At 39.4% G+C, this 13,763-nt stretch overlaps 1 protein-coding gene across 8 annotated transcripts in view; it reads right to left on the bottom strand.

Annotated features, from left to right (window-relative positions):
- Window positions 1–720: 720 nt before the first annotated feature.
- The window catches only part of astn1 (astrotactin 1), a 406,003-nt gene continuing 392,960 nt past the window's right edge, over window positions 721–13,763 (bottom strand). For 6 of the 8 annotated variants that reach the window (XM_037083604.1, XM_037083606.1, XM_037083607.1 and 3 more), the window contains one exon: window positions 4,589–4,826. In XM_037083604.1, the coding sequence (XP_036939499.1) occupies window positions 4,589–4,826 (238 nt within the window). Of the gene's footprint in view, window positions 4,827–13,763 lie in introns of all 8 variants that reach the window. The other 2 variants (XM_037083600.1, XM_037083608.1) reach the window with 1 other exon arrangement.

The following is a 13,763-nucleotide window of genomic DNA, read 5'->3' as shown; positions in this document are numbered from 1 at the left end:
GAGTAATAATTCCAGTAATTTAGATGTGAAAAAAAGGATTTTTCTTTGTGAAATATTGTATCGGCAAGCTGTCAGCTCTGGTATGACTACAGATATGAATGTACAGGGAAACTGTTGCTATTTTACGTAAGCTTCACACAAATGACATATTGCATGACCTACAATGAATACACATACACTAGGAGATTCTCCTAAGCACGTCTAAAGGCTCACTTCACCATAATCAAAACAAAAAGAAAACTAAATTCAAAATGCTGGCCAGTATTGCTGAAACAGAGTCAGATGATATCAGTGTTAATGAAGGTGTTCAGTAGTTCGACACACCTGCCACTAGTAGCTGAACAAGCTTCCTAACTGAGTGGAACAACAAGCTGTAACTTCAGCTCCCGCTGCTACAGTAAGTTGAGGGTCATACAAAGGCCTTTCTCAGTGTGCGTTCTTGTTTGCACTGGTTCTATTAGACTTGAGATAAGCCACATTCACTTCTAACTGAGTATGGTAACGACTGAAGTTGTTCTCGCTCTGCCTGTTTTCATTAGTTTTGTCTTTCAAGAATATTAATAATATTAATGATAATAAAAATACTAATATATTTCAGATAAGATATAAAAGACATTTTAACTGCATCGCACTGTTAATTACATCAGTAGGTCAGTAAAAAAGTGTAAGAATTAGAACGGAGAAAGTTTTAAAATATAAGAAAGATATCTGTACAGCCACTTTTCACAATATACTCTTTATTGTTCTTTGATGTAGCAAAGATCAAGGTGAAAAAGTTTATGATAGCCACATATAGTATGGACATAATAATATCATGCAGATAGAGGATGGTTGGTTCACGTTTTTCCTAAAGACCAAGGAGTGTTTTCACCTTGGTCATTTTATGGTCAATTCTACTTCATTATACCATTTTCATTCAACAATATAATATCATCATCATCTTCACTTACAGTTTGTGACAGTGGTCCAATCAGGTTCCAGATAGTGGATGACATTGGATCAAAGAAAGTCAAAGCCTTGGCTCTTTACATCAGAACTGCAATGAATCCAAATCGCTAGACCAAGCTACACGGCAGATATTACAGTACAGTATTATATCTACTAAAGCACACATACATGTTGTAAAATATCACCTGTTGTACATTTATATACAGAAGAAAACACTGTACTGTGCTATAATGTGATGCATGTATGAAATACTTTGCTGCCTATACAAAAATCTACAAGTGTTCGTTTTAGTATTCACATATGAGGTTTGTTAAAAATCAACAACTAACAGCATTTCTTTAACATCAATGTTCATCATGGCCACTGCACAGTGATACAAAATCAACAGATGGAGGGCAAAGGAAGTTACTTACCAAAAACACACAGTGGAAATGTCAAAGAAACATTTCTAAAGATGTATACATTATTGCATGATATTGAAATATACAGAGGAGTGTTTGAAAACATTGAGACACTGTTAAATTGCAGTTTCAGTACTGACATAAGATGTTAAACAGTGTTCAGTGGTTAGATTGGGGACAATGTGTAAACTGTAAATCAATAATGAAAATACTGTCCAGTGGTTTGGCAAGTTCAACGAACATTCTGAGAAAATTAACCAATTTGTGTACTTCCTCTGTGATGTCTGATATTTAGTAGAACTCCTTTGTAACAGCTTCAGTTATAAATGCAAACTATCAATACTACATTCAGCAGGTTATATCGCTAAAACTTATGATGATGCTATGTACAAGGCTTGCTTTGTATGTCTGTACTACTAAAATAACTCCCGAATTTTACCTTCCTAAAATATCTTTAGCTTCAACTGCTTACATGCTACCTCAGCTTTTTCACAGAAATATGGATAATTATGTAAAATACTGACTGCTTTCCTGTTGTCGGTACATGGCATGACTTTACTTATGTTGCACTGCACTGACTTTTCAACCAGCCCAGTCACTGTGATCTGCATACCAATAACATGACTTTAGACTAGGGGTCTCAAACTGCCAGGCGCTGGGCCCCAGATCCCCCTCCATTCGGCCCGCGACCTCATGTCAAAAATCAGGCATGCAAACTTATTATTATTAGTTTTTTTAGTTTTTTCACACTGATTTAAAACACAAGTTGACTTTTATTTTGAAGTATTTTGTCAGTAATGTCATCTGTGTAAGCCTGAATACTGGGAGCATAGACTACCATGACAAACCTAGTTAAAAATATAAGTAAATTATTAAAAAAAGACTTGGTAGACTTGGTTTTGCATTTTTGTTAAATACGAGCAGAAGAAAATAAACATAATTCAATATCTGCACTGCACTGAACTGTCAAAAACAAATCATAAAAATGTATACAAACTGCTGTTTGCCTTGTGTTGCCTTTGTTATTTTATGTTAATAATGGAAATTTAAAAATGTTCTGAAATATTGTACTTTCTTGTAGTACTTGGACATTGTGGTGGTGACACACTACCAACAGTGGCCCCAAGATAATTTCAGTGTGAGACCCCTGCTCCAGACTTTTGCGTGCAGTTAATAGTCAAATTTGTATCCAGGCGATTCTCCAATCTTTCCCATTATATTGTCCGAGTACTATATCTAAAAAAATTCAGGTGACGTATAAAGAGCAAGACGGTCCAATTAGGGTAGAGGTTTGGGGTGTCATTTGACCTAAATCCGTAAGTTAAAGGACAACACGTATTTAACATGACATTTTTCACAAATGTAAGGTCATCTTTTCCTAAAACTAACAAAGTAGATTTGTTGCCTTAACCCAACCAAACTGACCTTTATATGTTTTATTTTGTTACCGACCTGACTATAGATCTGCCCTCCACAGAGGTTACCGAGAAGGATTGGTACATCACCCCCACACAGAACTGGACTTTGGTGTATGCACTTATTTGTGTGCAGACTGAGCAGACAGGGTGATTTCGTAGTGTTTAAATGATGGTTGTAAGTACGGGGCTAAATCATTCTAATTATCTAGTTAAAAAGAGAAGTGATATTTTAAAGCTGTAAGATTCTAAGTCTGAGTCTAAGATTTGATGTAAAAGCAACTCCACACAACACAGCAGCCAATATCAAGTCACAGTTCAGGGTTAAGGAGATAGACAATGTTTTAGTACATGAAGTGTTCACCTGCTGGGTGTGTTGCAGTCATCCATAGTAAATGTGTACGACGAGCAGCAGAAGCTATAAAATATTAACCAACGGCTGGAATGTACCAGTGAATCTGAGGCTACAACAAACTGAACAAAGCCCAGGATCTCCTGGATCCATTTTTTATGTAAACGTTACAGGTAAAATCAGATCTAAGAAGCTACTACCTGTATCCAGGCAGGAGGATAAATGGGCTCATCAAAAAGTCACAATCACGATCAGTTTTTGGCCACTTGTTTGACATCACAAGTTGCCTTTTGTAATTTCTCAACAAAACGTCTAAAGATATGCAGGCACAAAGGAGCTGCCCTTTATATCCCACATCTGCCCTTTTAATATCTGACTGAATATGAAGCTTTCGCACCTGGATTAAACTATTAAGATGTCAAATGTTTGCAGCAATGGGTACGAAAAGGTGCTCTTTTTTATGTATCAAAGTTTTAAAATGAAGATCGTAGGGTCCATCAAAGGAAAAGGAAAAAAAAAACTATAAAATGCATGGTCTCCTGTGTGGGTCCTGGTATATATTTGTTTTCCTTAGATTTTTTTTCATGCAATTTTGCATTTGTAATGATAAAAAAAGGACGAAGAAACCCTGGCCTTGAGTGTTTGAAAGAATTCTTCTTGTGATCTCTGATCCATTCAGATTTTTTATGCTTTTTAAGTCAATTCCTGCTTCCCAACATTTCACCCAAAACAAATTTAGATATAGTACACACCAAACTTTAACTGAGCAAAAAAAAGCCTTGGTGGCTAAGTAAAAACATCACCCTGTGCCTGCAGCTGCTTCACATTAAATGACTTTGTCATATGCATGTAACTACAGTTTGTCTCTCACTCATCCATAGACACACACCTTCACACTGATTGCAGAGAGCTACCATGCAGGGTGCTGGCCTGCTTGTCAGGAGCAGTTTGGGGATCAGTGTCTTGCACGAGAACACTTAAACTGAAATGGCGACCTGTAATAAGCATTGGACTTTTTTGATGTCTTTCCTCAGATTCCCAATGGTGCTTCACTCCGGAAGATATCTGATGTATGACAAACGGAACACGTATCATGATTATGTAGTCATACAGCAATGAGGAAGACTCAGTGAAAACTGATAAAAGGCATGACCCAGGGAGGGCTTTTTCTGTGAAGCAATTTTGACCTGATCATTGTAAGTCATGCAAGAATGAAGCAGAGCACAGCTCAGAGGAGCAAAGACACAGTTTATCAGATGACCATCAAGATTCAGAGATCACCTCCTACCTGTTAGCTCCGGTAAAAGTTTTGATTAGCTTTATCAATAATGTGGTTAAGTCAAATAGTGTAAAATAATGTAAATGCACTATGAAGCAACCAGTTCATGTAGCTCATGGAAACAAACGAGAACCCTGCATTTTATTAGTTTTAATATTCCTGTACACACCCAAAGTGAAAGCTCTGACTCATTTTACAGCTCCTTGGGCTCGCCGTAGTCATTGTACATGACAGTGAGTGTTTGCTCGTCACAGGCCTTGTGTACGTCCTGACCCATGTCTGACCAGTTCAGCCCAAAGGCTTTGGTGTCAGTGTAACGGCAGGACAGGAACTTGAGGGACATCCTGCGGAGGCCAATCTTCGGCTCCTGCAGAAGACCCTTACACCACGGGGAGAGCTCGTCTAACTGGGACAGTATGAGGCCGGCCTTCCTGTTGGAACAAAGAACAACAAAGAAGAATTAAGAAATTATTTGATTGTGTTCTGATTTGCTTTGAGAGCTTCATAACATCCATTACACGTTATAAGCCAGAGAGTACAAACAATACAAATTAAAATATAGAAATGACACATGGGGGATGACTCAACAAACACGTGCATTGTAAGGTCTACTGTAATTTCATCATTGCAGGGGTCAACATTTCCCAAAAGTTCCCATCCAGTTCGAATCAGAATTAGAGAGTGGACAGCGAGAAGTGGTGTATTCCACCAGCTCGTGACACAGACTGGCCTGTGTCATTAAAGAAACTCTTGCAGAGAACCAGCACTAGCAGTCTACCTCACCTTTACAAACCCTGACCAGCACTTTGCCTGAGCCACCTTGACTTCAGTATTTTTTCAGAGCTGTATCAAGTTTGTCTGGATAACAGCAACAATTTTCTCACCTAATATACCAATATGTGATGTCTTCATTTTGAAATAATTCACTAGCTATTATATTTTGACATTTTACTTACACTTTTTAGAAAGAAACAGAAATATAGTCTGTGTGTTCACTTTCTCTGACTGAACATCTCAATGTTAAGAAGAACTTAGCATATCGTAATTCCTTGGGCTAAGGAAATCCTAGCCTTAAAATGTTTTCAGGAATTGTTTCCCTTACTTATTTCTCTTCAAACTAGACATTGTATACCCCAGATCTGCCCAATCCTCTACACTGGTTCATTTGTAAAAGCTTTAGAATAGATGTAGCTGATATCACAAAGGTCATGCAGCCAGTCAGCAAACAGGAAATGCTATGAACTGTGGGAGCAGTTGTTGCCAAGCGTCTGAATGACAGTGACATTTCAGTGTAGTGCACATCAGCCTTCAGATACCCTGACTGTCTACAGTCCTTAAACCACCCCGACACCCTGCTGTTGTTTTAGACATCACTGTATGCTAGAACCTGAAACTTACCCATCTACCACTGCTTCCTCTCCAACAGGTTAAGGTGCACTGTTGCTGACACATTCCGACTTTGACCCAAAGTTAAACAGTGGAAAAGTGAATGAATGAAGAGATGAATGGCTGTAACAGGTAAAGAGCTGGTCCTGTGGAGGAAAACAGGCTAATGGACATCTGTAATATCGTGAAAGAAGCAGAGGGGAGACAATGAAATGCTCGAGCTTGTCCTTTGGCCAAATCAGTCCAGCTGAAAAATCATCTCCATGAGTAACATGATGCACAGAGTTCACATAAACACATTTTGCAGGGACGCTGAGCACAATAAATAACCATTAAGCCTGATGCAGCCTGTTTGGCCCTCATAGTGAAACCCTGTCAAGTGTTTGCCTAAAGTCAGAAAATGGCAGAGGGGGAGATTTCATTCATTCCACACACACTTTCTTCTCGTTCCTCAGCCAAACCAGCACTTCTACAGCGCAGTGTCCAAATCCTGCCAAGCCACAAGTCTGCTGGACGTACCAGAGTCACCAGAGCCACAGCACATTATCCTGATGAACTGATGACACATCAGAGCACCCAGGCTACACATACAATAATCACCAGTTAGAGGAAACTGATGGCCGTATGAGAAGGAACAAAGAGCATTTGTCTCTCTCTAAGTGTTTTTACCTATCTGTCGCTCTGACTCTCTGGATTTCCTTTCCGAATGGAGACCCGTTTCGGCAGATTACTTCACACGGTAGCTCTGTGGTTTCCCTACTACATGCATCACTTTAACTCAATTCAGAACGCAAAATGTGCAGGTTTAAGTATTCATATGAACAGTATGTGATGTTCTGCTGATGCCGATGTGAAAACGCTGATGGATGTGAAAAGAACAGCGGAGAGGTGAAATGATGAAAACACAGGCAGACAACGGTAGGGAAAGCAAAGGAGCTGATGAAGTCCTGATTTTCACTGGTGACTCAACAATGACGAGTAATATGTGATGGTGAACAGTAAGCTACATGCGTGGATAGTCCGGGACTTCCGTGTCAAACAACTATACAACTATATACTAACCTAAGGTATAATAAAATAAAAATAAAAAATATGCTAGAGTTGACTTTTTTTCCCCTACCTTGATCAGGAGATGAAGATCATGTTATATGACCTAATTCCGGAAAAAGTGCCAAACAGATGATGTGGTGAGATGCTTTTCTTAATTGCTGCTTCAATTTTGACCTTGAAACGTTTGAACCTGAGATTTCCCTCAGTGCTCTAAAAAAAGGCTACTAAAGGATATCTAGACAGCAGCAGAAGCTTCATCTGTTGATAAAGATGTGATTATGTGACATGATTTAAAACATCATAACAGATAAATGGACCTTACGATGAGATTGTTTCATTAATTTTGGTTCCGTCCATCAGATTATGAGATATCTGAGATTTGAGCCTCGAAACAATGGAGCGGGACACAGTCCTATGTTGGTGCTCACAGCACTGCAAGTTATATTCAGTACATTTAACAGCAACTGTGTCTTAAGAATCAATGATCCAATGATCAAATAAGTGGACCTCTCCAGTTATTTTCACAAGAACTACTTTTAGCGCACAGATGTCCCCTGTGATGGAAATGTTATAACTTATAAATTATGAATTTGAAAGCATCGCTGGAAAAGCAACAGTGTGAAATGAATCTCCAGAAACATCATAAAACTAAAGTGCACTGCACTACACTGCTAAAAAAACTGATAAGCTGAGCTGCATAAGAACTGAAATCAGTTGCTAGGAAAGCTGGGAGCTGAACTGTAATATTGTCAATGCTGGACGTTGAAACCAGTCACCTGAGACTATGCTGGAATATGCTGAAGGCCTTACACAGTAATGTCAGTTACACAGCAATGCAGATTTGCTGACAGAAGCCAGCAACAGTTACTGGTCACACCAGACCGAGTACGACCGTAGCAGCAGAGGTACAGAGTGTGTCATGCAGATAAATGGTGCATTTTATTGCTCATTAAGTTTACATTTTAATTTGTTAGAGGAAGAATGTGTTTGACCTTCTCTCAGAAGTTACATAGCTACATACACAGTTGCACTTTAAAGGTGAAAATAGGAATTTTACCTCATGTCAGATGTCTGAAACATTGTCAGCAAAATGCACTGAAATAAAAGAAAAGTCAACAGATCAACAAGATCAGTCCTAAAGTTTTACTAAAGGAATGAAGTTCCAGCCGGACTGCAGGAGAGAGAACATCTCTTTTTCTCTTAAATTCTTTTCATCAGCTCTACTGTTTACAGTTGTCATCTTGGACAAAGTTGGAAAACAGCACATGTCTGCACGTCACCAAGTACAACTGATGAGGCCTGCAGACACACACACACACACACACACACACACACACACACACACACACACACACACACACACACACACACACACAGGCGACTGTGGTCTGTGCAGTGTACACACTAATAAATATGTTGATATTTTCAATTACCCGAGCAATGTTCAAACACAGGAAAAATAGATCACTACATAATATAATAAGTGACACATGATCCGGTCTGGACTGATTTGCAGCTGGTCCTGGATAAAAGCAACCATTAGAAGTAAGAAAATATGTGTTTTACTTGTAACTTGTGTGTTCCAGTCTCCGTGGTGAGCTATCCTCGTCCTTGTCAAACACCCTCTGAAATGAGGGCCCGCAAGCCTTTTTATGATTTTGATTTTGTTGATAAGCTGCAATCCTTTGGTGTTTTGAACTTAGAGTTGGCACTGAGCAACACACTGTAATAATACAGACACTGTGTGGCCTGTGGATTTATCTTCAAACCTATAGCACATCAACATATTTTCTGGTATGTGTCAATGTTATTTCTGGAAGAGATGCATTATGTAATGCCATAATAGGCCACGATTCCTCTCAAAGAGGCAAAAACATATTTTCTTGTTAGGGTCTGGGCAGCTTAGCTATTGTATTCCTAGGAATTCTTTCTTTCTTTCTTTCTTTCTTTCTTTCTTTCTTTCTTTCTTTCTTCTGAGGAAGTCATACTTCCCATGGGCGAAAACTCATCAAAATTAACATAAATGTCCTGATTTACTTAATTCCAAGGACATGTCAATATTCCTCCTGGGGGGGGAAACAATAAGCATTTAAATTTTAAAAACTTTAAAAATATCTACACAATCAACAGTACATGTTACAGTTTTGAAACTTGCACCAAAGTTTTTTCAAAACCTGTAAAACTTATAAAACCTCTCCTCCTACAATTTTTGCTCAATTGTCACCAAACTTGCGAACTTGAGAGCATCTTCAGACCGTCCTCCACAAAACTTGTTTCTTGAATTTTTGATTTATCAAAAATTAAGCCTACAGTGCATTAAAATGTTTGACTGTACACAGCACAGTAAACATACACTATCAAATTCTTGCTAAATACTTTTTCCTGAAAAAAATTGAGAATGTTTTGGAGTCATGGTTGATGACGTTTGGCAAATATCACAGTTTTATCTCAAAAACTGACTTTTTGAGAACATTTTGAATTCTGCTCTCATGGGAACAACTGGAGTCAATGTAAGAGTGGCATTTTTAAACATCAGATTTTCTCTTATGAAGCAAAACACTTAGGGTTAAAAACCAATAGCGAATATCTTGGACTGGACCATGGGTGAAAGCTGACCAAATTTTGCACAAAGGTCCAGTCTCATGCCAGATGACCTCAGCTGTAAACCCAAGACAATATTCCTGATGGTGGCGCTACAGCAAGCATCTAAAGTTCAAAACTTTGAAAATTCATAACAAATCAACCTGCTAGAACTTCACACTTTCATCAAACTGTAGCTCCAATACTAAAGAAACTGTTGTACATTTAAACCTATTAAAAATTTTGAAGTTCATCACTCAGTTTTTTTGTTTAAATCTCCTCCCACAATTTTTGCCTACAGTGCATGAAAATGTTTGACTGTGAACACTACTGTGAACTATAAAAAATAGCCCGGACCCGACCCATCGCTGCCCAGCAGCTATTATTATTTTGGGCTTTCGTCTCTAATTTGCAAAACCATTTTACATATGGAGATACATGAGAAGCACATTCTCTTTTCAGCTGCCTGGCTAATGGAAGTGTTTTGCATATGCTATTGAATTATTTTTGGAATTGGAGGGTATTTTGAAGGTTATGCTTACAAGAAAACACTCAGCTGGACAACCTCCCTGTTGCAAAAGCATACGGACTGAGCCATAGCAGCTCAGTGATGTTTCTTGCTCTGGAAACTGCAGTAAAAGAAATTATAAATTGAATGATGTCAGCCTGTCTGCAGACAGTATTGCTTGTGTTGGTACCGATGCTGTGCTGCCATACTGTCATTCATATCATTTTTCTAAAACCTCTTTATGTTCCCAATATTTTGCCACAGATTTCAGTGGTTTGAGGAAATTGGAATATTTATTTGCTTTAAATGAAGAAAAAAAAATGTGGTTTGTTATGCTTTCATTTTTTAGGAAAGCGGAGGAATGTTTCACAGGTGCCAAATAGCAACGGTTGTCACCATAAATCCTTGGCATGTATAGCAGAGGAAAAAAAAAAAGGGAGACTCTTGCAGCAAACTTGTGTGTGGCTTTGACTGTGCAGATGCATGCAGGCATGTCACTGCATGTGGATGGTCATACGTTTGGGCCAAAACACTGAAACCGCTGACAGGTGAACCAAATAATGTTAGTCATCTTTTGCACAGTGTGACGTTCTGCTAGGAAACCTTGGCTCCTGGCATTCAGGGCTCACAAAAAACATTTACACAGTCGTGTCACTTCTGGGGACATTACATAGACTTACTTTCATTTCCTGGACATTTACCCTCACCCACACCCTAATAACCCCACCATAACCACCACCTGCCCTAAACCTTACCTGAAATTTAAGTGTACACCTACCTCAGATCGAGCCTTCAGTCTAAAATGTAATGATTTACGTTATGGGCACTTGAGTTTTGTCCCCATAAGGAAATTGGAACCCCCTCACAATGCCACTGTGTACGTGCCCACAGCATCAGATATGCACATCTATATTGACTTTCAAATACTTCTTTTCCTTTAGTTGTTTAAGTGGATTTATTTTAAGTCAGCCAGACACATGCCAACAAGAAACAGGGGGAGTAGATCAGATGATCAGCTGGCTATTATTTTAAACACCGTATGCATGCTGGGGGTGCTCATGGGTCCAAATTTTGAGCCCTGATCAGAAACAGACATGTGGCGAACCCTCCCAACATGACGCAGAGAGTGTGTCACCGTCACGTCACAGGTTGTGGTCGTGCGGAAAGGCGGATTAAGGTGTGGAGTGAGAGTTAACACAACATGCTAAACTCATAAAAACACATGCAGCGTCTGCGTATAAACACATCATGGTATTATTGAAGGTTTTTTTAGGAATAATAATAATAAAAAGGTTGTAAATAGATAGTTTGCGTCTGCTCAGTCGTGTTTTGGTCCACTGTCTGAAAAGTGTTTCAGAGTTCCATGCACTGCCCCCTTGAAAAACCTTGAGTCTAGCCATGATTTGTCACTAAGAAAGACCCTCCTTGCTTCTGACACCTTGGCTGAGTTTGGATGCCATGATTCCCACTCTTGAAATGCTACAGAAGTAAGCAATTACGTGCTGGAAAACGTACAATAATATTATAAAAGGGGAACACTCACTGCAGGTGAACAGGCATCTGCTGGGTAAACAAAATGGATCTGAGTGTCAGTGGACGGGTCGCAGAGGACGACCCCTCTGTAAATGAACATTATATCAAGAGCTGAGACCTGTCAAGTCTTGGCTGGATTACCTCGGAGCTGCACCAAAAATATCTTTATGTAAACTGTTGAGAAAAAAAAAAAAAAAAAGACAGAAATTCTCTGATTTCATAAACTGCATAATTAGAGTGTCATTAATAATTACTAAAAATGCTCAGCCAATTCCAAAAACTACTGTGTGTCACATCTGACTGGAACCAGACAACGCAGCGCCGTAGATCGTCTAGTGAGCGTGCGTTTAACTGTTAAGCAAGCTCATAACAATTTATTGTATTATTTTATATTGGGATATTTTACTGGAATATGAGTTTGTAAATATTTATGTGTTTCTGTTCACTGTTCAGCATGACAGAAACACATTAATCACTGCTGGACGAACAGCCGAAAGTTTGACTGTGGCGGTGTGTATTTTTGCCCTCTCGACTATAAAAAAAGTCGGAAAGCAAAGTAAACAGTCTGCTGTGATTATGATTATGATTTCCTGAGAGAAATTCCAACCATAACAATACTTATTATCACAAGCACTCCTATGATTAGAGAGACTGTCATGTAAAAACAAAGAAAATAAATAGGAGAAAAATCAAATCTTTTTCAGTTCATCAAAGGGCACAGAGTCCGACCGCCGACATGTTCAGGACTGTGCTGAAGCCAGGGTGGAGGATTTTCTTTCAGCCGAGCCAAAACATCCAGCATTTATACATCAACAGCCAGGCGACGTGCTCTCTATGATGGGTACTCCCCGGGTGATGACAAGATCTGGCCCTCAGGAGAACAAGTGTCAGGCTTCGGAGAGACGGCCTTTCAGTGAGTTCATGGTTTGAGTTAAAACGTCACACGATGTTGCATGAAAAAGGCAACAAAAATGTCCTCCGCGGGATGCCAAACGGTCTCGTCAGTGAGATTCGATCTGTTTCTAAAAACAGCAGATCTGAATATCTGCTGCCACAAGAAAGATAAAGCCACATTTGTTCATTCATTTGGTTCCAGATATTGCTTACTTGGCTGATGCGAGTTTACACTGAGTCAAGGCCTGAGCTGAGCTCTTGTTATCTGTATTTTGACTAGCTAATGAAAATCTAGTTTATTCAGACCTCATTGTTTGGGAACTGGGGAATTCTCTCTATGAAACATCGAGCTGATTTGGGAAGATGAACCGCTGTGTGTGTGTCTGTGGTCTGTACAGTATGTGGTGTGTGTGCGTTGGTGTGTGTGTGCTCGAGGGGAGCCTGTCTGCACTCTTGTTTACTGTCGGCGGTACCACAGATGTGTTGTTTGGGTGAGAGAGGTATATTCCCTCTCAAGCAAACAAAGAAATGGTGATTTAAGAACAAACCGCAAACAAAAGGGACCTAAAGAGGGGCTGGCTGTTATGGAGAACAAAGACTGTCTACATTCTGGGCAGATTTTACTGTTGCGGATGTTATTTACCGTAAGGTTGTTGAGTTTTAGACTTCTATGGAGCTGGCTGGAGGACACACCAGCACATGCATGCAGGCACATGCTGGCGACGTGATAAAAAGTCCCTCTAGTGGCTTCATATATGGCATTCATTTACAGGTGGTGTTTACGGATTAGCCCAAAAATGGCAGGGAATGTTTACTGTTTCAAGCTTTTTTGTTTTTTTCTTGCTTAAGGATCACAAGAATGAGACTTACAGGATTAAATCGGACTGAAATGAGATGACTGTCGGCTAGTATGGGATGAAACAGGTTCATGATAAAGTATGATTATCCTGATCCTGATACTTTTCATCAAATTGGCCTTGACGATTTTATTGATTTTTTTTTTTTTTCTGCATAAAAAATCTTATACTGTCCCATCAGTACCACCACAGACCAAACATCACGGCGCAGGCAATTGCTCTTTTGCAGTCCTAACACCCAGACTCTGGAACAATCTTCCCCCTGATTCATTCAGCTGAGCCCGTTGGCCGTTTAAACAACTAAAAAATGAAAACTGTTTTCAGGCACAGGTAGAGGAAACAACAGCTAATAAGTACAAGTCATGCCAGCTGATGATATCACAGGCCTGTGATGTCACCATGAAACAAATAATTCTGAATCGCTGGTCTGAGTTATATCAATGAACACCAACCGGGAAAACTGGGTGACATGAGGTCTGAGTTCTAGGGCCCCCTTTTCGCCCTCTTTTTAACCAGACATCTAAAATGTGGTTACATCAGCATGTCACAGAAGACAAACG

Source organism: Acanthopagrus latus, chromosome 21, assembly GCF_904848185.1.
Source record: "Acanthopagrus latus isolate v.2019 chromosome 21, fAcaLat1.1, whole genome shotgun sequence".
Lineage (NCBI taxonomy): Eukaryota > Metazoa > Chordata > Actinopteri > Spariformes > Sparidae > Acanthopagrus > Acanthopagrus latus.
This window is presented reverse-complemented; position numbering and strand designations above follow the sequence as displayed.